This window comes from Paralichthys olivaceus, chromosome 7 (assembly GCF_024713975.1).
Source record: "Paralichthys olivaceus isolate ysfri-2021 chromosome 7, ASM2471397v2, whole genome shotgun sequence".
NCBI lineage: Eukaryota > Metazoa > Chordata > Actinopteri > Pleuronectiformes > Paralichthyidae > Paralichthys > Paralichthys olivaceus.
The window spans coordinates 6,770,892-6,798,879 of record NC_091099.1 but is presented as its reverse complement, the minus strand read 5'-3'; the positions used below and the strand labels follow the sequence as shown (position 1 = coordinate 6,798,879).

Below are 27,988 nucleotides of genomic sequence, written 5' to 3'. Positions count from 1 at the left end.
GGATGAGTCACTAAGTATCAAGCATCAAGAGTATTGATGTTTCATGTTTGAAGAAGACACCAGGAGACGGTCAGATTCAGACCTCGTTGTCTGTCTCGTTGACATCTTTGTCCACATCTTCTACGTGTGTGGTTCCTCTTTTTTATCATGACACATTTTTATTCTTTTTGTTCTTTTCAGTTCTGCGTCTGTCACATTTCAAAAAAACGTCAGCAACATGTCCACTCGTTCGCAATGAATAATTAACTATGAGTGTCTCCAGAGGGACTCTTGATTTTGTTATGGTTGATTAAACAACACAAACTGACAACTTCGTGGTTTATATATCACGTGTCTATTAAAGGTTCAGTGTGTAGAATGTTGTGACCTTTAGTGGTGAAGTTGCATTTCCCTCATCTCACCTTCCGCTTCCAAACACTATAGAGAACCTGTGGCAGCCTTCAGTTGTCATAAAAACTCAAAAGCTGTTTAGTTTGTCCAGTCTGGGCTACTGTAAAAAACATGGCAGCCTCCAAATAATCCTAGTGAAAACATCTCTAGGATTATTTTATATTCAATTTCAGCCAATAGAACCTTTCAGGTAAATCTTACAAACTGAACCTTTAAGTGTTTTATGCATCCTGCAGCCTGATACTAAAGTGTCTACGCTTCTTCTAAATTACAGAAACTGTTTGAACCCATTTGCAAAAAATATTCAATGATGTGTGTTTTTGCTCGGAGCTATAAAGATGAACAAACAATGATTAACCTCAGTGAATAACAGCCCTGTCAACTGGAAAATAAATGAACTCTGACAGATCTCTGTCACAAAATGTTTGATGAAATGTCCGTCTATGCATCAACAAACATTCGATCTCCTAACACACCCAACTATTTATCCAGTATCTGTGCTGTGATATGACAAGACAGAACTGAGGCCGACATAATGGAGAGTGGATAATGCCACGTAAAAGAAAAGTGGACTCAGCGTGAGGCTGAGCAAACGGTCGAGAGGAGGTACCCAGTGTTTGTGTGTGTGTGTGTGAAGGGGGGTTATAATATCCTGGCTCAGGGATTAAAGAAGGGTTTTCTCCACCCACCATCTGGACTCCTCATGACAGGCCTGCCTGCTGTTCAAACACACACACACACACACACACACACACACACACACACACACACACACACACACAGACACACACACACACACACACACACACACACAAACACTCACATAAACTTACTTTACAGTTCATAAATTGTAGCACAATCTGTTATATAAGTGTCTCTATTCAGAGCATACATGTAAGCAGCTTATCAAAAGCATTACGTACATATCAGACAGTTTCCTGCACCTGTCCACCAGTCACGTGATCACAGCCATCACACCTATTGTTTCCTGAAGAATGTGTTACCATGTCAGTGCTGAAGACAAACACAAACACACACACACACACACACACACCACTCTGTCAGAACATACCTGACAACATTCATAAAGCATGTAAAGGTCGAATAGGTTTCTGTGATTCGGGTTTGTGGGGGGGAAACCTGCTTCTGTGATGATGTATGACAGAGGGGTGAGTCGACTGACCTGACCCAAAACTTCCTCTTCCTGTCTGTCACCTTCCTGTTTTTCATATTCTCCAGTTTGAATCTGGAAGTCTTAGCATGAGAAGAGTCTAAACCATGGCCGACAGAGAAACACACGCACACGTCCACAAGCACATAATGGACGCTGGTTGTTGGTCGGGGTTTTAGGGGAAGTTAAGTGAAACGCAAGTAAAAACGAGATCTGAATAATCAGAATGAAACTGATCTGCCAGTTAAACTCTGTCTGGAACAAGATGCTGTGGGAAGAGCTCCCTCCTGCACGGAGCTCCTTTTGCAGAACGTTCAGTCTCTGCTCTTTGCTGTCTTTCCCGCTCACCCTCCCCACCCCCCAACAACAGTCATTTTTTTCCATTGATGTCTCTTGCCAGTTTGCTGTCAGCTACAGTAAACACACATTGCACATACAGTAAAAAGCTGAGGGTATTAAAGGGATTGTTATGTCAGGTCGTATTTATATTCAACACACCCTGCTAACTTGGAAACTTTCGCTTTTGGGCTTCAGTTTATCGCAGACATGCCTCAACACAGGTGGCAAGTTCTCCAACGATCACAATCAAGGTAAAAAGAATGATCTAATATCTCAGTTACAATGGAATCTTTTGCTTATCAGATCTTCAGCACTGTATATGAAGTAAGTGATGGTAAACTTCAGCCCAACTGCTGATTTATACGTATCGTAATTTTTCTATTCCCATAAATGCAGCGTCAGTCGAGTAGTGTGAGCAAACTTTTATTCACATAATTCAATCTACCAGCTGCTGCTTTTCACTTTTAGCTGCCCGACAGCTACAGAGACAGATGACTGTGGAGTCAAACACCGAACGAGTTACGACCTTCAGCAGCAACCTCATCTCTCCACTTTCACATTATAAAACATGGACATGGGATAAATATTAGAATATTACATTATTGTATTATATCATACATTTATTTACTGCGTATGTGTGTATTAGTGTGTATTAATTCACACACAGTATTTACATCTGTTTTTTGCCATGTTGTTTCATGGAACTACAGTATTTGACCTTTACTAACCAAAACAAAAAAAGGTTATCTTTATATTAGATATGTTGAAGATTAACATCCTTCAGTAGGAAACAATAAAATATAAGTAATCAAAACTAAAAACCCTATGAACTGAAAAATTAAACATGAAATCACCCAAATCTGGAATATCTCTCAAGCCTGCACAGATAGAAACTTTTGTTCAGTTTCTTCTTATCACGTATTTGACATTTCTAAACAGAATTAACAAATTATTTTCTATTCCAACCAAAAGCTCCAACCATAGACGGTACATGAACGTGTCACTGAGACATAAAAATCACTCTTTCCTTGTTATTTTGAGCATGAAAATAAATCCCCTTCTCTCCCCCTATCACTGGACGAGTGAGGAGCAATGATCTGTACAGGTTTACTCTCAAACAGACGAGCTGCATGTTTAGGATGTTTCTAAGGTGACTGCTCCCTCACTGATGGGTACACTTGTCTAGCAGCAAGTGTGAGTGTGTGTTGTGTGAGTGTGGTTTCCTGAGATAAAAGGGCCTCCTCCAGCGTTTCTTTTTTGTCAGTGGTTCACCAACTCACCTCTGAACTCCCCACTGAAACTAAATCAAACTGTATTCTCTCTCTCTCCGGCAGTTAAACAACAGAAAACAGTACCTGTGAGCACGCCTCTCCAGTACAGCGCCGTCCTGTCACAAACACGACGCTTAGCCATCCCACAACCTCCTTCAGCTCAGTTTTATCGGCAGGGATACAGGGACATTACACCCCTCTCTTCAAGCGTCCCTGTCGTCTGGTAACTTCGTCTGTATTTACTCATAGAACCCTCTTGAGTATGTGCCCTGTCAGTGTACAAACCGGTTCCCTGGAAACCAGAGCCAACAGGTGAGGGAGGGAGGAGGGAGGAGTGAGGAGGGAGGAGGGAGGAGGGAGAAGTCGCATTTCGCTTTTAACCATTTCCATAATAATGCCAGTGCTCAAGGACACAGTCACCCTGAGGTGGGGGAAGAGGAGAGAAATTAAAGGAGGGGGTGGAAACACTGCAAATCGATGCTGAGTAAAGGTGAAGAAAGAAGGGATGGTGTTGAGAGGAGGGTGACGAGAGAAATATACAAATGAACCAACTGTACAGTTAATATTTGACTATGTGCACCACTGCTAAATAATCTACCAACCCCTCATAAACAATAAATCTGTTTAATATAATGAATCAAATCATATTTTCTGGTGCATCCAAACTCTGTTTCCGACACAAATCTGCCTGCACAAAACCCCCAAACCCCCAATTTGAACCTCATCTGAATCCTGATACACCACAACAGAGAATCTGAAATTAGAAATGCCTGAATCACAGAGGGGGGTCGACACTTATCATGCTATAATGATGAAAACAGATACCATTGAATATATGTAAAAGGCCCATTTCTGCCCTTAAGGACACAAGAATGCAAAGTAACCTCATTTGCATGTCTGCCCTAGATTGAGATAACTACCATTCAAATGTAACTCATACATAATGGAAATGGAAGAATGTATTAATATGCCAAGTCACACCCCTTTAATCATAGTGAGGTTCATGCTGGTGATAATGTGTGTGTGGGTCCATCTGAAGGTTTTCATGCCTGACACAAGCGATTGGCTGCTGAATGAGACCAGATGCGTCCGTCTTCTTTCTCCCTCTGCTGTCCTTCCTTAATGGACAATCACCAAAGAGTTATGGTTTTCTGCCACAAACATATTAGAGTGAAAATTAAAAGGCCTTGTGAAGCCTTTATGTGACCAGATGAGACCCCACATGGACATATGTATTTCACAATAACAATTCAATCCTGTGATGAATTCTTTTACGGATAATGAGCCATTCAGCAAAGTATTTACAGCGTATTTGTGGAGAACCCATGCGGTGCCTCTTGTCTGGCAAATGTATGTCCACCATTCACTCTCCTTTTAGTAAATGAATTTTAAGACTGAAGTCAAACTGATATTATTGTAAAAGTAAAAGTAAATGATTTCCAATACTAGATATATGAGCTGATATGTATGTTGTTAATCCCTCATAACAAAGAAATCTAATTGAGGCTTGATATTTTACAGTCCACCTATTAACTACGAACAAAAAGAAAACAAGTTCAACCATACAATGATTTTTTACAAAAAATGTAAACATAAATGCTATTTTTTCTGCATTGTTTATTTTGTGAAATAAAACTTTTCATAAACAATGATATGTCTGTGAAAGTCTCATATCCAATAAATCAGATTGGGCTCTTTACTTTTTAGCTTTATTTTGGTCTCCACCACTTTCACCAGCCAGTCGCTAACTTTGATGGCTATTTGGTGCTAGAAAGGTGAAAACAATGTGAATTAAAACAAAAGAGTTTAGAATCGAAAACCAAAACAAATAGCTGAACGTTTCTAAGATGCCCTCAGAGTTAAGAGGAAGAGTAGAATGAATCTTTGAGCAACAGTAACTTCTGAATTTTCTTGTAAAATACTGGAAACTAAAAACAATTGACAAAATCAATCTGTGTGTAACTGAACAGGATGTAACTGAACAATGGGAAGCCCTGCATTGATTGTGTAACTAGTTCTTACAGAATTAGCGTTGCATGGGGCCTGTGTTATAAAGCAACTCAGCCTCTCCAGAATTCTTCAGTTTCAGCTACAGACCTGCCTGCACCTCCTCCTCCTTCTTTTTGCTCACCTAACACTTGCTCACATTCCAGTAACTTATATGTGCCTCTCAACACGCGTCCGTCCCCTCACCGTTTCCCAGCCCCCTCCCTGCCAAGCCCCAGCATGTGAAGATAAGCTTTTAGCATGATCTGAACGCGCTCCCTGGCCCATGTCTAATGAGGGCAGTCTGAGTGGGCGACTGGGTACGCTGCGATTACCCCCCCTCCTCCCCCGTTAAACACTTCCTGTCTATACTTCAAACAGGACACTAAGAAAAAGGGGGGAGGACACAAGGCAGATTGCTGTTTCTTGGTTGTCACTGCGAGGGGTAATAATCCTCTGGAGAACAACGGCATCAATGGTTCATGTGCTGTGGACCGTGTAGTTCTACAAGCAGGTGTGAAACCTTGAGTTGAAAAAAAGAGAAGTTATAGAAAGTGATAAGCGTAGAGATAGTGGACGCTTCGATCGCTGGCTACTGAGAAATGGAACGATTGTTGGAGTGAGAGTTTGTGATAACATCAGCGAGCAACAGTCATTTTCTCTCTCTCTCTTTACTATGCCCCTTTTCATTCCTCTAGTCTTTTCTTTATCGCCTTCCCCCCCCCCCCCCCCAATCTCCTCCTCCTCCCCCTGTGACCTGCCCCAGCTATACCTTGGAAAACAGATCACAGCTGCTGGGCAGGAACTCCCAAATGTGTCAATCAATATTCTGTCCGCTCAATCACCACGACTGACTGGGCCCCAGCAGACCCCTCTGTCCATAAATGAGCAGCAGCATGCCTATTCATTGCTCTTTAATGATAAGACTGAGTCAAACGGATTTGAAATGTCTCGTAAATAACATGCAGATACGCGAGAGTGACCGATATCCAGCATGAAAGACTGGTGTGTGCACAAAGCAATGGGAATACGTCTGTAAAAAGCAATAAACTACAGTGGCAAACCAGCTGCATTCACATATTTGTGTTAAATCAGTGAGGTCGAACTAGCAAGCCTCATACCCCGAGGGTATTTCTTCCCACAATGCAGTTGTGTTTCCGTTCAATGTCTTTGCCGAGCAAATATTTACAAAAATAACAGTTTTTCCATCAATTCAGCAAATTTAAATGACTTCCTGGGGTGAAAATATAGCTCCATCTCCAAAAATAACTCCCATGAGAAGCTCTCACAAACTGATGCCTATGAGTAAGCTGTTGTCCACTTGGCTAAAAAGTCACAACAATGTCTGACGCTGAAGACAAAAGAGGCAGAGAGCCACAACAGACGCCTTGTACACATGAGGACAGCGCATGACATTTGCAAAAGGACATGGTCGACGGATGTGTTGCCGACAACATTTCAGAGGTTGTTATGCAATGAATCGTTTTGTGGAAGTGGTTATATCAAGACTACTTCACTGTTTACCCTGAAAATAAAGTTAAAAAAAACTTTGAGACTGTGACACAACTGAATATTTGATAAAACCCTTCAGCTCTCGAACTTTGGATTCTTGCACATGCATGAGACGACTGGCTAACAAGTGGAATATTAACAATCTTAACAATCAGTTTATCCGACAAATCATAGTCTGAATTGATGAATTAATGAAATAACTCATTGAATAAATTAATTGTTCATTGTGATCTGTCTGAAATGTCTCTTTGTTTATCTCCTATTGATCCCTGTGCATTTAGGAAACAGTAAAAGAGATTTTACTCGATGCATTATGAATGAAGTAAACATAAATTCAAACAGCGTAGGTGAACACTTGTGTTTCATTGTGCTCAGTATGAATGAGCTCTTCTGACTGATGCCCATATTCTCAGCACAGAATGAATGCAACCCTGCAGGCGGAGCCCACAGCCGAGGCACTAATGAGGCAGAAAGAGAGAAGAGCCTGATCTAAACTTCCTGTTTCACTCATAACACTTCAACTAAAATCATTTCCTTTCTTACTCAGCTTGTTCTTCAAAAAATATTCTGTTAACCTGCTCTGTACACTTCACAGTGAACTCAGTCAGCTGCTTTTCTGTTCATCTGCATGCACACACACACACACACACACACACACACACACACACACACACACACACACACACACACACACACACACACACACACACACACACACACACACACACAACCTGCCCACATGCACGCAGAACTTAATCTCACACGTCCTGGCGAAAATAAAGTGTCAAACTGCATCAGCATTTCTGGTGTGTTTCATGTGGAGGCTCAGCAGAAAGAGAGAGAGAGGACAAAATGACAAGATGATCGGCCGCCACAGACGCTGCCGGTACCAGTGCAGGACCATGACACAGCATTTTTTACTTAAGAAAAAAAGAGAAGGAAGAGAAATGCACGAGAATAAATGAGGCTGCATCAGTATTGATTGTGATGAGGCTGCTAACACTCCTTCCTCCTTTCAGCTTCTCTTTAGTAACAACATACTTTCTCCTTTTGGCTCCCATTTTTTGTCACAACACTTATGCGGCCCCCGCTGCCTCAATGACAGGCTCCCTTCCCTCTGTTATTTATCACATTTCTAATTTAATGGGCAACACAAGGTGAAAGCAGAGAAGAGAGGAAAGTGTAAGTAGATGAAGAGGAAGCATCAGACCTACAAATCTACAAATGTCTTTGCAAGCTGATCCATCCCAACCTGATCCCGAACATCCACCAGACTCTGTTTATAAGTAGCGGAGGGTCTAGCGAGCAATCAGATCCTTCAATCGAAACTGAAACCCAGCTCCCCATGACAATTTGGACACGTCTCATCTTAAACCCCCCAATACTGATTTATATTTGAGCCGCAGGAGCATCTCTTTTATATATAATGAAGCTCAACCTCTATTTGTTTCCACCTGAGCTGTTGGATTTGCAGGGACTTCCTTTAGTCTAGAGGGATCTCTCTCACAACACACACACACACACACACACAAACACACACACACACTCCAAATGTAACACAAGCAGCGAGATTTGATAACACCTCAGCCGGTGCCTTTAAGAGCAGAGGATAGAAAATATACTGCTGCAGATAAAGTTAATGGTTTCAGCTGCAGAGATTGCTCGAGCCAAATGAGTTACAGTGAGTGCACACAGCAGGGAGATGGAATGCGGAGATTGTGCATGAAGACAAAAAAAAAAAGCAGGAGATATTTATTGTCTTATATGTGCCTGGTAACAAAAAGATTATTACTGCAAAACTTGTTGTTTTCTAAATAAGATTTATTCTGTTGACATTAGGAATCAGGATAGGATAGGATTATGTAGGACTGGTGATGACAAGGTGACTCAAAATCTTTGATTCAGTTTTGTTTGCACATGGTTCAGCAACGGCAAGCCACAGAATACACACACACAGAGAAGGCATCCATACACACACACGATATCCACACACACACACAGAGAGAGAGAGAGAAGGCATCCATACACACACACACACACAATTTTCCCAAAGTGCACTGTGGACAGCTGAGGCAGATTACACCAAATCACTGCAAATAGAGTTAACTGAGATCCACAGCAGTAGCCTCCACATGCATGGGTGTGTGTGTGTGTGTTTGTGTGTGGATATCTTGAGACAGCCTGCAGCTGAGAGGCTCAGTCAACAACGCCTTAAAGGAAATTAATAGACCCCAGCAGCCAATACAGCTCCCACTGCTTACACAAACACACGCACACAAACGCACACACACACACACACACAAACAAACACACACACACAACCACTGCTACTTAACTACAGTACCTGCCAGACGAAAAGATCTAGTGCTGTCTCTGATACTCCTCCCTTTGTTAAGCATCACTCTGAACAGACGACGTGCCTCTGATTGTGTGTGTGTGTGTGTGTGTGTGTGTGTGTGTGTGTGTGTGTGTGTGTGTGTAGACGAGCAAAACAGTATTTAGTCTCTCTGTGGTCATGATCCACCCACATCTTGGTCTGTCACATCTGTGAAACAAACGCCCCACCACTGCGTCTGTGCACTTGGTGGACACAGCCGAGCGTACCGGTGCTGAATGGTGCAAGAGAAGAGAGAGAGCAGCACTGACCTGAGTGGAGGCTGTGTCCGGTACAGGAGATTCAATTCCACACTGCTAGACTGAAGTGAAAGGACCTCTCCCTCCTCTCTCTCTCTGTGTGTCGCTCTGCTGCTCGCACCGGCAGGTTCAGGCTCGTGTTAAACTGCTGCCTCGCTGCATTGGTTGCATCCTCCCTTCCTTCCCCCTCTCTCTCTCTCTCACACACACACACACACACACACACACACACACACACTTGGACGCCCAGTGACAGCCTGACTCGCCCTTTCACTCAACCTCCCCTTTTTTAGTGATGCCTCTCTCCTCTTTCACCCTCTCCTCGCTGCTTCCTCTCTATACGGCGAGTGGAGATAACCACATTCCAGTGGAGATGGGGGCATATGGCGGGGGGCAGCGACACTCAGCCACAGAGTAAAGCCCCCTCTTGTGTGTGTGTTTGTGTGTGTGCATATATACGTATGCATGTGTGTGTGTCGCAAGGACAATCACTCCCATTGTGTCGGATGAGGGGAGGGCCAGCGAGAGGGGAAGAAGCCAATGGCCGCACTCATCTGCTGTCCCTGCTGCTGCTGCTGCTGGTGGCTATAGCATATATAGGTGGTGAGCGTGACACAGAACAACCCCCTCCTCTAGAAAGAGGAGGGTGGAGGGGTGGAGGGGTGGAGGGGTGGCATGTAGGAAGAGAGATGATGAAGAACTGATCTGCTAGAGAGGAGAGGTCTGAAGTGGAGGCACCATGTACACTGGGGGAAGTGGAAGTAAAGGCCACCCACTCTTTTCCCATGACAACCAGATCAGTGGCAGACAAAACAATATTTTATGAGAAGTTGAGATGCTTCTCATAAATGCTGGAGCATTTCTTCTTTCTTTTCCCCAAAATCAGTCCCGATATCAATCAAGACAAGTCCGAGGCAATTAAGTCTGAAGCCCAAATAGGCAAGCAAGTCTTACAGGTCAGTTGCAAGCCACAAAAAGACGTTTTTCATATTTAATAGTTTTATTTTTGATAGTTATTACATTTTTTTTTAAAACTATTTTTCTATTTTGGTCTTTGATTCGAGATCCTGCCTCAGATGTTCTGCATGCTGATAAGCAGCCAGTAGGATAATCATCTTTGTGGTGGATGGAAACCCATGTGTGAGCATGTTGTCATGCTTTAGCGTAAACCTCTGCACGATTGCAACCTCAGAAACAACCTCTTATAATTTAGTTGTTCCTGAGTATGAGAATAACGACAATAAAGATCTTTGAATCTCTGTTCGTATTTCAGTGCATGTCTGAAAGCAGCATTTGTCTCATCTATTGTCTGTCATACTTGACCTGGACAAAATGTGAGACTGTCCCTGCCCCTCTAGAAAAAGATATCCCCCCCCTGGACTCCCATCGCCAGACCATAAAAGCTTTTTCCCCCCAGGCTAAAGTCAATTTAATAAATAATGAAAACCACCCTGTGCAATGCAATAACCATAAATCTGTGCAATATTAAGAATTCAGCCTTTATTACTACACATATATCTATATATATATTATATATATTACAAATATCTGCTCCTTTATGTCAAAATATTTTTATTCAGCTTGACGTCAATGTATGCTGTTTTTTTTTTTTTTTTACTTTTAGGGCTTTGATGAGCCCAGTTGTCGAGGAAAACTTCTCAGTGAAGTGAAATTATAAAAACTACTCAAATGGAATTTCATGTAAATATTGTAGATGAGTCTTCTTCCTCTCTGCCCAGTGTCACAGTCGTGCTCATCAGCTGCCGACAGTGTGGAGAGATCTCTGTTGTGGTTGGCTGAACAGGCTGAAGTGTTGACATGGTGAGAAAGTGCCGTTGTTTGTTCTCATAGTGAAAAACCTGTCTGTGAAAATGACCTACAGGCACAAATAGATGTCACACTGACACAGAGACGCAACATGCTTTAGTTTGAACGTGAAGCAAATCCACACACAGTCACTCCACCGACACTCGGCCAGAAAGGTAACAGTGTCTCTGTACACTGAACCCCATGTGAGGATACAGCAGGAAAATGTCCAGAGAATTCTTTAGTGGGAGAGTCGATGACGTTCCAACACGCAACAGACGCAAAACTATAAGAATGCAAATATCTCAGAGTGAAAAGAGAAGCCATACTTGTAGAGGATGCAGCCAAAGAATTCACATTGGAAAGACGGCAGTGGCGACATGTTGTAAACAAAAACACGTGATTTCTCCAGCAGTGTTAAATGTTTAACGTTTACCCAGACACCACTACTCCTTGGAACCAGGAAACATTTTCCTGTTGTCGGGAACGTGTTTGACTCGGACGATCTTCTGCTTCGTTCTATGTATGTGAGAGGCAAAGTTTGGAACATGCCAGGAGCAGATTTTCTGAAAACAGATTATGTGAAGGAAGATCATTCCGTCCATCTCTTCACTAATTCAAACTCGCAGCCATCAGAGGCCTGACTTCCTTTTCACCTCCTTTTCACCTCTCTTTTAACTCCAGCTCCAACTTTAATACTTTCTTTCTGAACCACTTCTTCCTCACTGACCTCCTCCTCCCTCCATCTTCATCTCACTTCTCAATTTCTCTACAATAACTTTATTGTTCACCTTATAGAACCAGTGCCAGACATGGACGCCAATCAAAATAGAATCTTTCCAGCTCACACACTGTCCTGCAAATACCATGATAGGCCCACACTGTATGAGTGTGTGCAGGCCTCATTACATGGTAAGTAGTGACCGGAAGGCAGAAAGAGCAATAACTGTATCCAGACCTCACCATCAGATTATGTGTGTGCATGTGTGCATGTGTGCGTGTGTGTACGTGTGTGTGTGTGTGTGTAAACCATATGTAGGAAATCAGGGTGTGTGACAGAAATAAACGCTCCCTCTGTTTCTTCCTGACCATGGACTGCAGAACCATTACCACCAAGTTCTAATGATCAAGGGTTACATGGCCTGCAGCTGTGCACAGGGACAGACACACACACACACACACACACACACACACACACACACACACACACACACACACACACACACACACACAGACACACAGAGGTGAGAGGTCCACACTCTGAGTTCAGGTTTTAAGACTCATAAAACCGCAGCAGTTAAAACATCCGCCATTAATAAGCAACAGGAGACTAAAGAAATTCAAAGCAAAGGCAGGAAATTCTTCAAGATGCTGGATTTAGTTTCTCTATTAGAAGTCAAGGTCGGTTTGTTTCCTTGACAAGCACAGTTACGACTTCATGCACATCTGTTGCCATTGGTGACAAGATGACAGCTGAAAAACATTAAGTGTGAATAAGTTTTGACTTAAGATCCTAATTTCTTCTTCTTACTAAAGTCTAAATGCTTTAATTCAGCTCACACATCCCAGCAGACTGTCTGCAAACACATGATGACATCAATCACATTATTATTACAAATTCCCACGTTTGTAATGCGTTACTTTTAATTTCCCTGTTACGTAATAGTGCACGGATCTGCCAGACTGATAAAGGATGCTTAATCGGGTTCATGATCTGTTGTTAGCGTCAAACAGTCAGACAGTCAGTCAGACAGTCGTCTGCTGCGATATTCACATGTGAAAGTCAGACTTTGAAAAACTCCATTCCAGACATTTTCCTGAGTTAATGTCTGAAAACAACTTTAGAGGAGAATATAATTTTGACGGTGCAAACATTTGAATAAATCAAACCTCTTATACGAGCCAATACGTTCATTGATTATAATCAGCGGGACGGCCTATTGTTTCCATGGCGACACTTTCCTGAAGTATTGGTTTTCAGACAGTGAGTAATGGGCCTGTTTACATATTCACAGAGCAATATTCAATTTTGGGAAGTGAGCTCACAGGCACATACGCAGGCATTACCGATCTGTGAAAAACGGCCCAGACTCAAATCCTTGGATCTTATTCACACTGTGCACAAAACACACACACACACACACAGGGAAGCAGTGAAATGAATGCAGACAGAGACACTACAAATACACTTGGAATGAGAAATGCTATCAAACGCTGCTCGCTGGTAGATAAGCCCTTCCTCTCTGTTTTGCAGCGGATCAATCTGCTGCTGTCACTGTGGCTCAAAGAATCATTCCTGAGTCCTTCCACACGCTTCCTTTAAACTCGCTCTGTTGGTATCCATTCACTATTCATAAGTAATGAAGAACATCGTGTAAGGAAGCCGTGTCGAATGTTTCGTGCACCTTATTTCTGCCGGCGTCAGACTCTCCCTTTCACACTTGGGTGACCCTGAAGCTCCCACAAGCCTCGACTCGTCCTCACGCCTCAGAGATTGTGGATGTGCTGGCTCCAGACAGGATGGTTACCGACAGTCTGAACTCACATTCTTGAGTAAAAAGGAAAAATGGAGCCTCTGACGAACAGAACTCACGAATAAAACTCACAGATATTGAAAGTATAATTGAATTTATACATTTAGTCCATTGTTTATTTATATGTTTATGAAATCTATTGAAGAATTAGAAGTTAAAAGTTGGAATTTAAACCGATTTCTACCAGAATTTGAGGCGATCTGCACAAAATCTACTGTCAGACAATTTCCTAAACATGGTTTAAGCCTATAATAAACGTTATATTGTAATAATGAAGAACTGAAAGTTAACATAAATGATGCATGATGATGATTAAATAAATGCTAACTTAAAAAGATAATATACCAGCAAATATGTTACCAAAATAAAGCCTAATTATTTCATTAACACACAAAATGATCCCATATCAATATTAATATAGAAATACTGATTAGTTCTCCCATAAATAAATTACCTGCAGGTCATTTCAGAAGCAACAGAGTGAGTCTGGTCTCTGCCCCCACAGGCAGGAAATGCTCCTGTGGATCTTGTCATGGGAAGTTGAAGATGACATATTCTTTTTTTTTTTTCAAATTAAAACCTGAGCCATCATGATTTTCATAACAGCAGCTCATTGTGAGAGATATTTAAAAAACCTCTTCCTGAGTAGACGTTTTCTGTTTGACTGAAGAATGAAGAGCTCATCAACATTTTCATTCTCTGAGCTGTTTCAGTATTTGTTATCCAGATCAGTAATGATTCAATAAAAAGGACAATAAAAAGGAACAGCGTCGATTCTATTAAATTCAAAAGATCCAGATGTCTTGAATAAGTGCATCACAAATGGGCTTTTTAGAATCTTATGTAACCTCACTGTTCTATATGTGCATATATTTTCACTCTTTCTGTCCTTGTCTTCTTTATGCCTCACTACCTTCCTCCCACACACACACGCACACACACACACACACACACACTCTGCCCATGCACCTCACACTTTGTCCACCTCCTTGCTGCCACAGCTGCTGTCTCTCTCACCATCTCCCCTGTCTCTTATTCACATCCACCGTCCACTCATCACTCCACCTCTCTCTCCCCCATCCGTCTCTTTCTTCTCTTCTTTGGTCTGAGATGAGGTGTGTGTGTGCGTGTGTTTGTGTGTGTGTGTGGCTGTGTGTGTGTGTGTGTGTGTGCGTGTGTGTGTGTGGCTGTGGGCCATTATCCACCACATTTCTATATGCATACCGTGGGCCTCCCACACACACACATCATTAATTAAACCCACATCACTTAGAATGTGTGCATACGTGCATGTTTACTAGCACGCAAACACACACACTCACTCACTCACACACACACACACACACACACGTGGCATACACAAACTGCAATTCAGCCCTTGCTGTTTTCATTGACTCCCCCCTCCTCCCGCTGCACCACCCACATTATGAAGGTCAATGATGAGTGATGGGTATTGTCTGCAGACGCACACGTTTACAGACACAAACGTGCACAAGAACAAAAGCTGCAAAGAAACAGAAGACAAGGTACACAAGTAAATGTTCTGCCTCTATACCACAGCAGGGCACATCTGTCGTGAGGGCATGGCAGGCAACGGGTCGACATCTGCCCCCGCGTCCCTGCAACAACACACGTTGGATTGGTTCCCAAATTCAGCACACACACTTGCACACACTCACACCACCACGCCATCTCTGCCGACAGTCTGCCCCTGAAAAAAACCCCCAACAACCTCCTAAAATCGATGCTGACTGCGCAGAGTTTCCTCCCGAGTGGCGCTGCGAGATGGATAATAACCCAGCCAGACAATCACATTTATGCAGACACCAAATTGATTGAACAATTAGTTTAGTGCGAGCGTTTGAAAAGCATCACAGCACAGAAAGATTCATTATCCACCGTATCTTTCTCAGCATTCCTCAGAGTAAACACAGAGAATTAATCCCACTGTAATCCACTCTGAATGAACAGTATAGGGGTTAAAAGGAATCACTGAGGGCGATTGTACTGAGTCTGAGTGCATCAGTAGCAGCGCGTGTGAGTGCAAACTAAACACATAGGAATCAGGTTCTTTTTTTAAGACGTTAAAACAAGAAGGTTTACAAAGAGAAGAGTTAATGTATTCATTTGATTATTTGACATGTAGTATTGAGTCTTGGGGAAATTATCTTTGTGTTTTATCTTATATATAATGTATACTGTGCATACTGTGTAAAAGGTACTGTATGTACTTTGATTTCTAGCCCTGGCAGAAGATACCCACCTTTCCACTCTGTCTGCTTGAATCATTATTCTGCAGGCTTTGCAGATCACGTCCTGGCTAACAGGATCGACCACTTTCCCTTTGACATGATTTAATGCGCTCACATCACAGCAGACTGAGCTGATTCTGACTGACGAGCAACGTGGGAAGTTTATATTTCATCCACAACATTATACCACAGTGACACGGAGGTAAATAACTCTGAGGATGGCTGAACTCCATTTGGCTGCTTCAGTTTCTGGGTCTCTGTATTGTTGGGGCTGACTCACTGTCGCTGTCATGACTTACTGGAACAAACCAATAAACAGCCATTGTTTTGTCATTAGTAACCCCAGTGCTTTTCCTATATGACTAAGTACAGCATCTCTGTTCTGATTGGCTGTTGTTGCCTGATAATAGCAGGAGCATCAGTCAGGATCTGATCAGCTCACAACACTGTTGACAGCAAAGCCCCCAATTGGTCACAATAAGAATTGCATGTGAGAAACATCAATGGCCTGCTTTTAAGTGGTGCTTTTCTTGCCTGATCTTACAATCACCCAATATTGTGTGAGGCCTGTTAGTCAGGAAGAACCAAAGTCAGCCTTTAGATTCTATGAATTTTAATACATTATGAATATAGAATGCATTGGGTTAAATAGACACCCCTCCATCTCGGCTGGCCGGGGTCTTTCTGCAGTTTGCGTGTTCTCCCTGTGTCTGTGTTTGAGTTTTTCTTAGGTTATTGTCCTCCCACATACAGGTTATGTTTATTGGGGACTCTAATAACCACCTGTAGATGTGATTGTGAGTGTGAATGGTTGTGGGATGGATGGAAAATAAACTCCCACCATCTTGAAATATATCCAGACCTCACAATACACCAAGTGCTGCAAAATGTTGGATACACTCACTGTACTAGTTCCATCACTGCTGCTGTTTGAAGCATCTAAGTATCATAATCCTGGAGTTATTCATGTGGACTGTACATAGACTTAGTACATATTTCCTTGTGTATATAGATGCATCCACAGGAGAGGTTTTCCCTGTTTGCATGTTAGAAAATAAAATAAAAAGCATGATGAGATATCTCAAGTGAATCTCTGTGATAAATTAATGTCTCCAGGTTTCTGCCTGTGTAAGTGAGCACACATCTCCTGTCACTCTTAAGGGAGAGAGACAGAAATAACAGAAATAGCCCCAGGGGAAACCAGGTGATGATACAAAAAAAAAGAAAAGAAAAATATCTTCCAGGAAGCACAGACACTGCAGAAGAAGCTGACAACCACCGCAACACAAGTGAAAATAAACAGCAGAACTATATTTAGCTCAGCTTCAGCATCTTCATCTGTCTACATGACTTTCTGTTTGCCTCCACACTCAGGCATCCACACACAGTTTAGAACATACTTGCGGTTAAAGCTTCTTAAATCTGAAGCTTGCTTAGCCACTGACTTCGTGGTTATCTGTCCAGTTTTTATAATCCTTCAAACTAGCAGACGGACAAACAAACACAGATGCAGCAGATGTGTGCACAGTCCGACTAGAAATTGATGTAATAATGAAAAACCATGTTCAGAGAGTGGGGTAAGAGGAGAAATGAAGGATTTATTCCAGTTGCAGCATGAATGCTCTCAAATCCCTGCGTATTCAATTGGAGGAGATGTGTTCCACTAAATTGGTAACAGCAAGTGCAGTTAAAAATAAATTGGAACAATAATATAATTTAGTTATAATAAAAAACACTGTCTGAAGATTTTCTCGACAATCAGCTCATCCAAAAAAAGGAGACAGGTTGTGTACTTACTGGGATCTTTGGCCACACACAACAATCAAAATACAGACAGAAATTCGTCAGATGCAAAAGGAAAGTTAATGGTCCAACCAATATGCAAAGGCTTTATCCTCTTGGGAGCATGATTGTGTTTTCTGCATTCTGTTTTCATCAGTTTGGTGGGTGTGTCTGAGGTGTTGCCCAATCAGCAACAATGCGTATTTAAAATTCACCTTATTAAAAATAAAGTCCACACAATGGATTCTCAAGTTCTCTGTAAATGCTGAAGCTGCTGTTTGCTGTTTCAGTTGAAGTTGTTAGAGGAAGGCATTCCAAAAGGCAGAGACAACAAACTAATACAAAATATTTATTTAAGTATTAAACATGTATTTATATCCACTTCATCTACTGCTGAGATTTCATCCACAAGAACAAAAAGCTTGCATCCCGACAGTGTTCAAACGTTTTGCTGCAGTTTGTTGGAGCTGAACGCAGCCCTGGTCTACTGCTGCCTGTGGCTCCGCCCACAGACTCTATACAGGAAGTTGGCTCACCTGCAGGACTCTTTCAGAAAAAAAAAAAAAAACACCTGAAGGCAGCATGGTGGAGGCCTCATGCTCCAAATGTTTGGACTGTGGAAAATGTGAGTTTGCCTTGTCTGATGTTTTGTCAGTGAACATGTTTGATTAAGTAAAAGGTTTTACTTTAGTTGATTTGGAATTGGTTCTTAGGGTTACCTTTGTTTGGTTGTTCATTCAGTGACAGGTGGCTGTGTATGGGTTGGTATTATATCGTATGTCATCTTCTTTTGTTAGAAACCATTACAAACAATTCCCATCAAAACAGTGGAAACCCTGAATCTAATGTATTGCTCCTGGAGCCAGATAAGTGTAGGTGAACAGTATTTCAGCTTAATTATTCACTGTAATTATATTACATTAATTAGACGTTAACTGTATGCAGACAATTTACTTTATATTTCATATATTATATTTCATTTCATATGTCAATATCACCTTATTATTGTTGAGTCATTGATAAGTAATTAGAGAAGCCATTAACCCTCAACATTCACTTCGAGCTTTCTTAAAGGAACAGCTAAATATAAATATAATATACAACATTTAAATTGATTCATCTGTTGCCGTTAAGATCATGGAGCACTGTCAAACTTTTCACAAACTCTGTGCTTCCCTATGCTCCAGTATAAATACACAGAGTACACACACACTGATGCCAGCAAGTTGTGTTACTGCTGCTTGTGTCACCCTCTCCCACGTTGAAACAATGAGCTGGTGAAAGGACTCGGACTCTCCCATCCTTTTCCTTCCTGCCAGTGAGAATGAAGGCAGAAAGCCTCACACTGTTTCCTCCCCCTCTGCTGTTCAATAAGGGTGACTCACCCCCTGCTCACCACCAACAACACACACACACACACACCACCCTAAGAAAGGTGCACATTTGAGGGATTTCGGAGTAACAACACAAACACATACACTTACCCACTACGCTTCATATGCAGACACACAATTCAAATGCAGTTGGGAAACAGGACTGGGGATGTTGCCAAAAGGCGAGAGTGGTTGGACGAGGGTCTTAAGAGGGGGAGCTGGTTCCCAGGGCTCTGAGAACAAATCTGTCTTTTTTCCAGCACTGTGGATTTAAATGCTCCCTCACACTCAGCTGTAAATAGCTCCACAGCAGCAAGCCCGGTCCACACGGAGGTCAATGCTGCGGCCCAGGAACACTTTAAAGATGATTCACTAGTGTTTTCTGCAGCTTTTAACAAACCACGCGGTCAGAGGTAACATCGGCAGAGTGAAAAATAAATGGGAGACGTGGGAAAGCGGCCAGAGGATAACATTAGAAAATGGATCCTGCTCACATAGCAGATATTAATGGATTAGCTGAATGCCAGTCAGACAAGGACAGCGCAGCAGCAGGAGTGAAAGGAGTCAGGATGATGTTTTTGAAAAGATGGACAGAAATGAACAAAACTTCAACTCAATATAAAACTTTGGAATCTCCAAATCTTACCATAACAGCAGAGTAGACACATCTTTGAGTTTTTACCTTTCCGGCTCCAAAACCAGTATTTACGCCGTCGTTTCATTGTCAGTCCAGTGTCTTTTAATTTTGAATGAAAGGAAAACAAAATGAAACTCAGGCTTTCCGCCTAACACACATATATTCAACTAGCAACAGTGTTCATCCTCACTGTGTGGTCCAGCCTGTAAGATTCACCTACCAGAGGCAACGTGTCTCAGACGGCACCTCCGGTAACGAGCGGCCAGGCAGTCCATGCTGTGTCTAAACCGCTGGTGGACGACAAGACGAAGTCCAAAAAATAACTGGTGCTACTGTTCACTTTCTCAAACCTGGAGTAAAAATACACCTCTGTTTCTTCCTTCCTTCTTCCACCTCATCCAGGGAACAAAGGTATAGAGGAGACCCCCCGCCTGACAGGATGCTGTGCTGCACTGTTCTCCTGCTCAAGAGAGGACAGACGGCACTGAGGAGACAGACGAGTCACCCAACCACCTTTACATCTTTCTATCCTCTTGCAGATGGGATGTCCACAGTTTCGCAAAGGTGAGAGACAGGTTGGTTCACGCAACCGCTCCACGTCTTCCTCTCTGTAAAGTTACTTCCTCAAACCGTGCCTCGGTGTTCAGGTCTGTATTCTCCCTGTCTTACCTCAGACTGAGGTGTCAGTCTGTTACAGTAGCTTCTGGTAAAAACCTCACAGGCCGACAATGCCAGTCAGAAGAGGGGAAACGCCGCAGGCAGGAAGCAGCGGCCGGGTCATGGAAAGAGAAAGAGTGTTTCCTGTCCAAAACACGACAGAGATGTGGGCTGCTGTTGACATGTCATGTTGGTGCTCATTCAGACTGACAGCATTAATGGGTTCAAACTCAACTGTTGAGGTTTGGAGTTAAAATTAAAAATTGATTTGAAATAAATTAAAGATTTGATTAGAAAAAACAATCTGTCCTTGAATGCTGTGTGACAGATAAAGATACACACACACACTCATTTACCAACATGTGGTGTCAGCAGACCTCTTGCACATATGTGAACAAACTGTTCTGAAAGCTGCTCATTACTGAGCTTCCTCTCTCTGTGTGTGTGTTTGTGTGGTCAAAGGGAGTGTTGCTCATGTTATGGGGACCTGTTTTCCTTCTGTGTGTGTGTGTGTGTGTGTGTGTGTGTGTGTGTGAGAGAGACAGTTCTACTTATACTAGTTTGCTAATTTTCATTTTTTTAAATCATATATTTGAGTCTAAACGAAATTGTTAAAGAGCTAATTGCTTTACATACAAAGTTGTACTTGACCCTGTGTGTCATCAAACACTGAGCACAAACGTTGGTGTTTTGCACTGAGCTGCGGTCGATGGGTGAATTATTCCTGAGCTTTTACCTCCACCTACTGGCCCATGTGAAAATCTCAACTTTGAGCCTTAACATCTGTGTTTTTGTGTCGTGTCTGATCATGTGTGATCCACTGCAGAGCGATATCACAAAGAAAAAAACCCCACACATATTAGCCATTTCCTTCTGACTGCTCCCCATAGTGATTATCAACTGAAACAAATCACATCCTTCACACCTTAATGTACAATCACGTCCTGTCTGAGACGTCTCCGCTCGACACAGTAAACTCAGGAGAAAGAGTCAAACAAGGGAATGATGTAATCATGCATTCCTCCATGTAATAAGAAGTTATGTATTCGTTAAAATCTACAGTCACTCGGCCAACTGGCATATAAGTGACAATAATAAACAGACAAGGTTCAGTGCACACAATGATGTTGTACCAAAGTGAAATCTGACCTTTGAATGAGAGAAAGTCATAAACTGACACTGAGAGCTCAATCTTCAGTACAAATTCCTAACTGTATTCTACATACATATAAAAAGCACTTATTTAATTTCAAGACTTTGCACAGTAACAGGTTGTTCCGTTTAAAACTAGATTGTACTTTACATAACTGCCTTTGATTGTGAACTGCGTGATCATCTGCTTTACAAAGACAAAAAGAAAATGATTTTTTAAAATATGCATGATGCACAAAGACTGAGCTGTTTACATATTAAAACATATAAAAGCCAGTTTGAGGAAATGGTGAACGTTTTGTTAAACAAGTGGTTTCCTATGCAAGATTCGGATTGGCCAAATGCATTGGCATGACGTTAATATAAAAAAAAACATCTATATTCATACATAGATAAGTGTTTCTAGTCGTATGAATATTCACTCTCTTTTAAGCTCTGGATTTACAAAACATTTGGTTCTTTAGCAGCTAAACTGCTTGACTCAGAGGCCATAGTATTGCTGTGTGTATGGCAAACATGGGCTTTATCAGAACTGTTTGTTTGAATCAGCTGCCTGTTGTCTGTGGAAACAATGAGCTGAAACATACTGACAGTTAACAAGAACTGCAGAATGTGGTTAGTTGTTGATTCCCCAGTATAAAGCCAAACGTTCATATTATATTGGGATTTTTTTTACGCAGCTAATTATTTATGTCATTACCAGGCGGCAAAGATATTTTTCCTTGACAATCACAATATTCGGTACAAAAAGCTTATAGAATAGTACATTTCTAAATGTGTCTATGCATCTTGCTTAGACTATAAGGATATTTCTGTAAAGCAGCATGGTAAAGAAAATCATTTTCATCTGACTTTGTAGAAACAAATCACAGATGAAGCTCTCCACACCAGAAGGTGTGATTATAGGTGGTTTATAATGATTCGCTGCAGCACAGCATGACATATGAAAAAATAAATCCTCTTAAAGTCATCATGAACTGAGCTGCACGAGGGAACTGCTATGAAGTGTCAGTAGAGACAGTGAGAGGGTTGAGTTCAGGCTGAATGGACATCAGTGTCACAAAAAACAACCCCAGCAACAGTCGGCCACCATTCCCCCTGATTCTGTCTGAGCAGAGAACACACAGCTCCTCTGTCTGAGACTCAGCTGCACTCACAGTAACAACACAACACTGACGTGCCCTAAAGCTACAGCGACAAATATATCTCTTCTACATGTGAGGTATAATGACGGTTCATGTTTAAATCAATAAGAGGCAATTTTAAGAGAGATTTTTTCATTTTTTTTATCCTTGCTGCAAACTCATTGTTTGAAGTGTATATGATAAATAAAAGTGTTAATATTTATATTGCATTGCATTTACGACACCCACCTCTGTTATACAAGAGCCAACAGGATAACAGTGTCATGTAATTCACATTCAAAGATGACTCTGTGAAATCAGATCAGTGTGACACACATTTGTTCAAGAACAAAACAGACATATTTGATAATGACGCTCTTTTCTCCAGCACACATTAATGGACTCAGGATAAAAGCCAGTTTTATGGTGACCTAAAATGTAAGCCGCAAGACGTCTTCATTATGAGAAAACACTGTGCTTGTGTAATGAAATCGCATCCATGTTCCAAGAAATACAGGATCCATCCGGCATAACAAAACCAATGGAACCACAGGATCCTATTACCTCTGCCCAGGAGTTTATGTTTTCTCCCTTATTTGTTTCTTTCTCAGCATGATTGCTCAAATAATACTGAATGGATTTCCAAGAAAATTGTTAGAAGGATGAGAAATGGGCCACAAAGGACCCATTAAATGTTGGAGTGTTCAATTTAGTGCAGCTTGATTGAATTGAAGGAGACTGTTGGGTCTTGGCAGACGTATGCGGTCTACTGAGTGCCATGCCAGGTTGGTTGGGTGGGTCGTTTGTTTGTCAGCATGATTACACGAAAACCACGGCACAGATTTCCAGAAAAGTTGGTGGAAGGATACGACATGGGCCAAGAAAGAACCCAATACATTTTGGATGTAGACAAAGGTGCAGATCCAGGATTTTCTTTTTCCACTCACTAGTAAATTGGGTGTTTTGTTGTTTTATTTTATTTTATTTTTTGCATTTTCAGCGATTCCCCAGGGAATTATTCATGGATCTTATCAGGTTTAGGGAACTGATATGAATGTGTGCCAGTTGGTACGGATCCTAATAATCTGAATGTGGAGGATTTAAATGTGATTTCTCAAAGGCCCTGTTTATTGGTGAAGGTATGCACTCTACTAAATGTTTCTGTTAATTTTACTTTTAACAGAAACATCATGGCAGATTTGTTTTAAGCTCAGTAATGGAACAACAAGATTCGCTTGTTTTCTGTCAGGGAGGTGGAAACAGTTCATCTACGATAGACAAACGAGGCGCTGCAGTACAGCTGGGAGCAATGAGGATGGATCTATTGACTTCAGTATTGCTAAAACAGTGATTCACTGACAGATAACACTACCTCAGTTCCTGACTCACCTACAGACAAAGTGGCTGGAGTTGAGAGAGCTTGCAGTCCTCGTCTTAACAAATAGCACAAATAAGCACAGAGCAAAGTCCACATCAAGCTGCAAGTGCAGAACAGGAAATCTTTGGAGGCATGTTTGCACAAGAACGCCACAGATTTGCAAGATCTGAAGGAGTCATGCTAGTGCCTCCTGTCGTAGCTGTTCATGCCCAGACACTCTACTGACATGTATTTGGATGCTTGTTTTCTGAGAGATATAGACAGACTTAATCTGATCGAAGCCTTGGCAAACTTTCAGCGCATGGAAACGGATCCCACACAGATCACATATGAAAATCCAAAGCAAAGATAAAAAGTGCAAGTGAACCTCGTGCTCCTGAGGTTTGCAACTTGAGCACAGGAAGTTTTCCCTGAACTCCAGACTGAAAAAGAAATGTGCCCTCCAGCATGTGGATGGTTACACAACAGGCTGGGGCTTGTCTGAGAAACCTTCATACCTGCTGAGCAGCCAGTAAGTCAGCAGCAGTGCTGTGTAAACACGGCTGTAATGTAGCCTAGGTGTGTATAGGTGTGTTGCAGTGTGGTCATTCCAAGCTTTCGCAACCAGACTGAGAAAAACATGACAGCTAATGCAAGACAATCCAACAAGTCACAATTCTGAGTCACAGGTGGAGACGTTGTCAAGATGTTTTCGTGGAGCTGCTGTGCGTAAAGAGTTGATGTACTCACAAAATACCCACAGTATGATCATGTAAAAATAATCAGCAGTTTAAATCAATCTCATGGGTGATAATTAAGTTAACTTTCTTTATGATAATAATCTCCCAGCGTTCATATACGAAACTCACTTTCTTCTTCTTCTTCTTCTTCTTCTGGCTCCTCACATTCCATACTTTGTTCCTTCCTTCGAAAAGCGACTCTGCTAAATCCGTCCATTCTCCTGTGAAGCAGTGGCCGCTCCAGCATCGAGACACGCAAATACAACGCTTTCAAAACAATCGACACTTAACTACAGAAGTTTTAAGAGACGCAGTCACTTCGTAGAGAAGAACTCAGCCCCGCGCGTCCTGTGCGTCCTGCTCCAGCTGCGCCTCGGATCCACGTGTGCGCTGCTTGTTTATAAAACCTGAACATCCGCACAGGGAGCGACACACGATCCGTTAACAGCTGCACACATCTGTAACAGCTGGCTCGGCCTCATCCACTAATCCCCCCCCCCACAATGTCACCTTGATGATGGGGGTGTTTCCTTCGCCACGCCCCCCCCAGTGGGAGCTGGTGGTGCAGACCTCCTTATTGTTAAAGCCACACAATGTCCTTACTGTCCCCCCCCCTCCCCCCAAACACGCACGCACACACACACTAAACAATCTCATGTCTCATTATTTGTAAGTTGTCAAAATCAATATTTTCTTCTAAAACTAAAAAGTAAAAGTTGTTAAATATTGTACCGGTAAAGTGTAAAGTAGCCTGAAATGTAAGTGAAAGTACAAGTGTACCTCACAGTTACATGAGTAAATGTACTTAGTAACATTCCACAGATGAGTCAAATCTTTCTCAACAATTCTTTACATTTTGAGTAATGTGGCCTCGTTCTAATTGACTTTTTTCACTTTCTAGAATCAACCGCGTTGCAAGAACAGGTTTATTTAACTTTTAACAGAAACATCATGGCAGATTTGTTTAAAGCTCATTAATGAAACTACAAGATTCACTTGTTTTCTGTCAGGGAGGTGGAAACAGTTCATCTATAAGCCTTTATAATATATAAAAACTGGAACATATTAGAGAACAATTATACAATACTACAGAATATTCAAATGAGAAATATTCTCATTACGTGAAGATCCATTAAGTGTATTTAAAACGTACTAATCCACCGTGTGTATGCGTGTGTGTGTATTTGAGTGGATCATACATTATATATAAGGATAAACGACGTGTCCACTTCTTCCCACTATCCAAACATGAAGCCAAAATATCCCCGGTACAAACACCAGGGGGCGATTAAATGTTTGGCTTCACTTCTGGGTAGCTGTCATGTCGTCCATCTTTATCTAAAGTCTTCCATGGATGATCGGAAAACAGTTGGATAGAGAAACTGACACACACACAAACGGTCACATATAAATTCAAGGACAGATCTTTAATTTACTTGTGAAACCAATTAAACACGTTATTTTAAAATGGAGGAGAAACTGTAAAACCCACAGTAATACAGCATTCAGCTTTTTAAACCTCAGTTTTTTTTTATTTCCTTTCACTGGATTAGTCTCTCTCCATCACAGCTTTATTGTGCAAACAAACCATGAGAGTTAACCTGCATGGGTTCAGGAGCTACTTTTGGACCACAGGTAGTTTTCCTCACTCTGTAGTTGCAAAGAGCAACAATCTACATAGTCAACATAGACAAATGCAACAAATGTACACACAGAGAACAGAAAGACTCCAATCATTTTCCACAGCCGCAACAGGAAATGGTTCATCTGTCATCACAACACAATACTGGCTATGTAGTTTTAGTTTGTCCATTTCATATCCATGTGGCAAAAAGTGTGTAATCAAAGCAGTGACGACGACATCCACGTTAAAGACGGTATGACCTTATAACGACAGAGAGAGGGGATTTCAATTATGTAATAAACATCACAAATTGCATCTGTCTCAAAGCAGTGATTGAAAATTGACAGTAATGCTGTAACTGCGTCACTCTGAGAAAGTCGGAGAGACTCTTGCTGTCTTCTTCTTCTCATCAGCCTGCTGGTTAGCTCGTGGAGACGGAAATGGTTGAGAGATCACGTGAATCTCATCCAGATCTGTCTACGACCTGCTCCACCACTGTATTGCTATAATTGTGCTTGGACAGTACTGCATACTGTTTGAAGGAAGCGTGTGGAGACAACTCAACGAGGAGATGATAAATAATAAGTTCACAGAGAGGAGAGAGAGAACACTCTACAGTGAGAATACAGTGTTGACATGAAGGTGACGGAAACTGAATCAGAGGCACACTCCTGGGGGAATCCTCTTTTCACGACTTTAAAAGAGCGAGGGTCAGATCACTGCATGGTCACATAAACCTGTGCAATTCAAAAAGGCAAAAGAAACCCCCCCCAGGCCAACAGCCCTAGTCCTGATCCCGAACTTCCTCTCATCTACCTCAGTCTCTACAGAGATCTGCGCTAACAGACACAACCACATCACCAGAGTCTGCTGTAAAAATAAATAAAACTAAACAAAGGTATAAAATATTCTTTATGCACATGATCTGCAAAAAACTAAAAAGTTGTATAAAAAAACAGGCATTCCAAGAAACACTAGTGGCGTTAGAACGGCAGCTGAACTCCACCCGTCACCACCACAAGACACGATGCTTCATTAGTCTGTTTGCAACGTCAAACCCAATGTACTCTCACGCTCCTATTTAAAATGGCATACACTGTGTATTTATGATTATTAATCTAACGTCTTAAATGCTGTAGAATTGGATTAGGCAAGTTTTCAACCTCTTCATTAGAGCAGTAAGAACATTTGCAATGTGGAAGATCTGTTTTTGGTTGCAATGGTTTTTCTTTGTTGAATAGAACAGAATTGGCTGAGTACAGATTCACCGAGGCCTTCACCTCACTTCACCCAATCAAACACATCTTGATTTCCATCCAACCAACACAGAAAAAAACATTCCAGTAATAAATATATCGTGTCACAAATCAATAAACAATCAATAAATTATAAATAAATACTGGTAAGAATAAGGGGAGAGATTTCCCCCTGATTTGTCTCTGTGACGTTTTGCGCCTCAGTCCAGTTCTTTTCCAGGACGAGAGCGCCCCGCTCTTCTTCTGCAGCCTAGGGAACCAGGAGGCCTGCGGGGGGGCCGTGTAGCCTTCAGAGTTGGGGTGTAGGCGGGGGTCTCAGAGTCCATTACACACCAGGATAGACTGTGCGGTTTAATGGGAGTCAAACTGAAGGAACTCCCTTCCAGAGTGT

The 27,988-nt window shown here is 41.8% G+C and overlaps 1 protein-coding gene across 9 annotated transcripts in view; it reads right to left on the bottom strand.

Moving 5' to 3' along the window:
* Nucleotides 1-25,198, bottom strand: part of fgd4a (FYVE, RhoGEF and PH domain containing 4a) — a 47,329-nt gene extending 22,131 nt beyond the window's left edge. The window contains exons 1-2 of one of the 9 annotated variants that reach the window (XM_069528133.1): nt 19,908-20,398; nt 19,697-19,786 (exon numbers count right to left, since the gene is read on the bottom strand). In XM_069528133.1, the coding sequence (XP_069384234.1) occupies nt 19,697-19,786; nt 19,908-19,962 (145 nt within the window). In that variant the 5' untranslated portion in view covers nt 19,963-20,398. Of the gene's footprint in view, nt 1-3,255; nt 3,433-9,013; nt 9,084-9,315; nt 9,482-19,696; nt 19,787-19,877; nt 20,399-24,846 lie in introns of those variants that run through there. The other 8 variants (XM_069528135.1, XM_069528136.1, XM_069528141.1 and 5 more) reach the window with 8 other exon arrangements.
* Nucleotides 25,199-27,988: the final 2,790 nt, after the last annotated feature.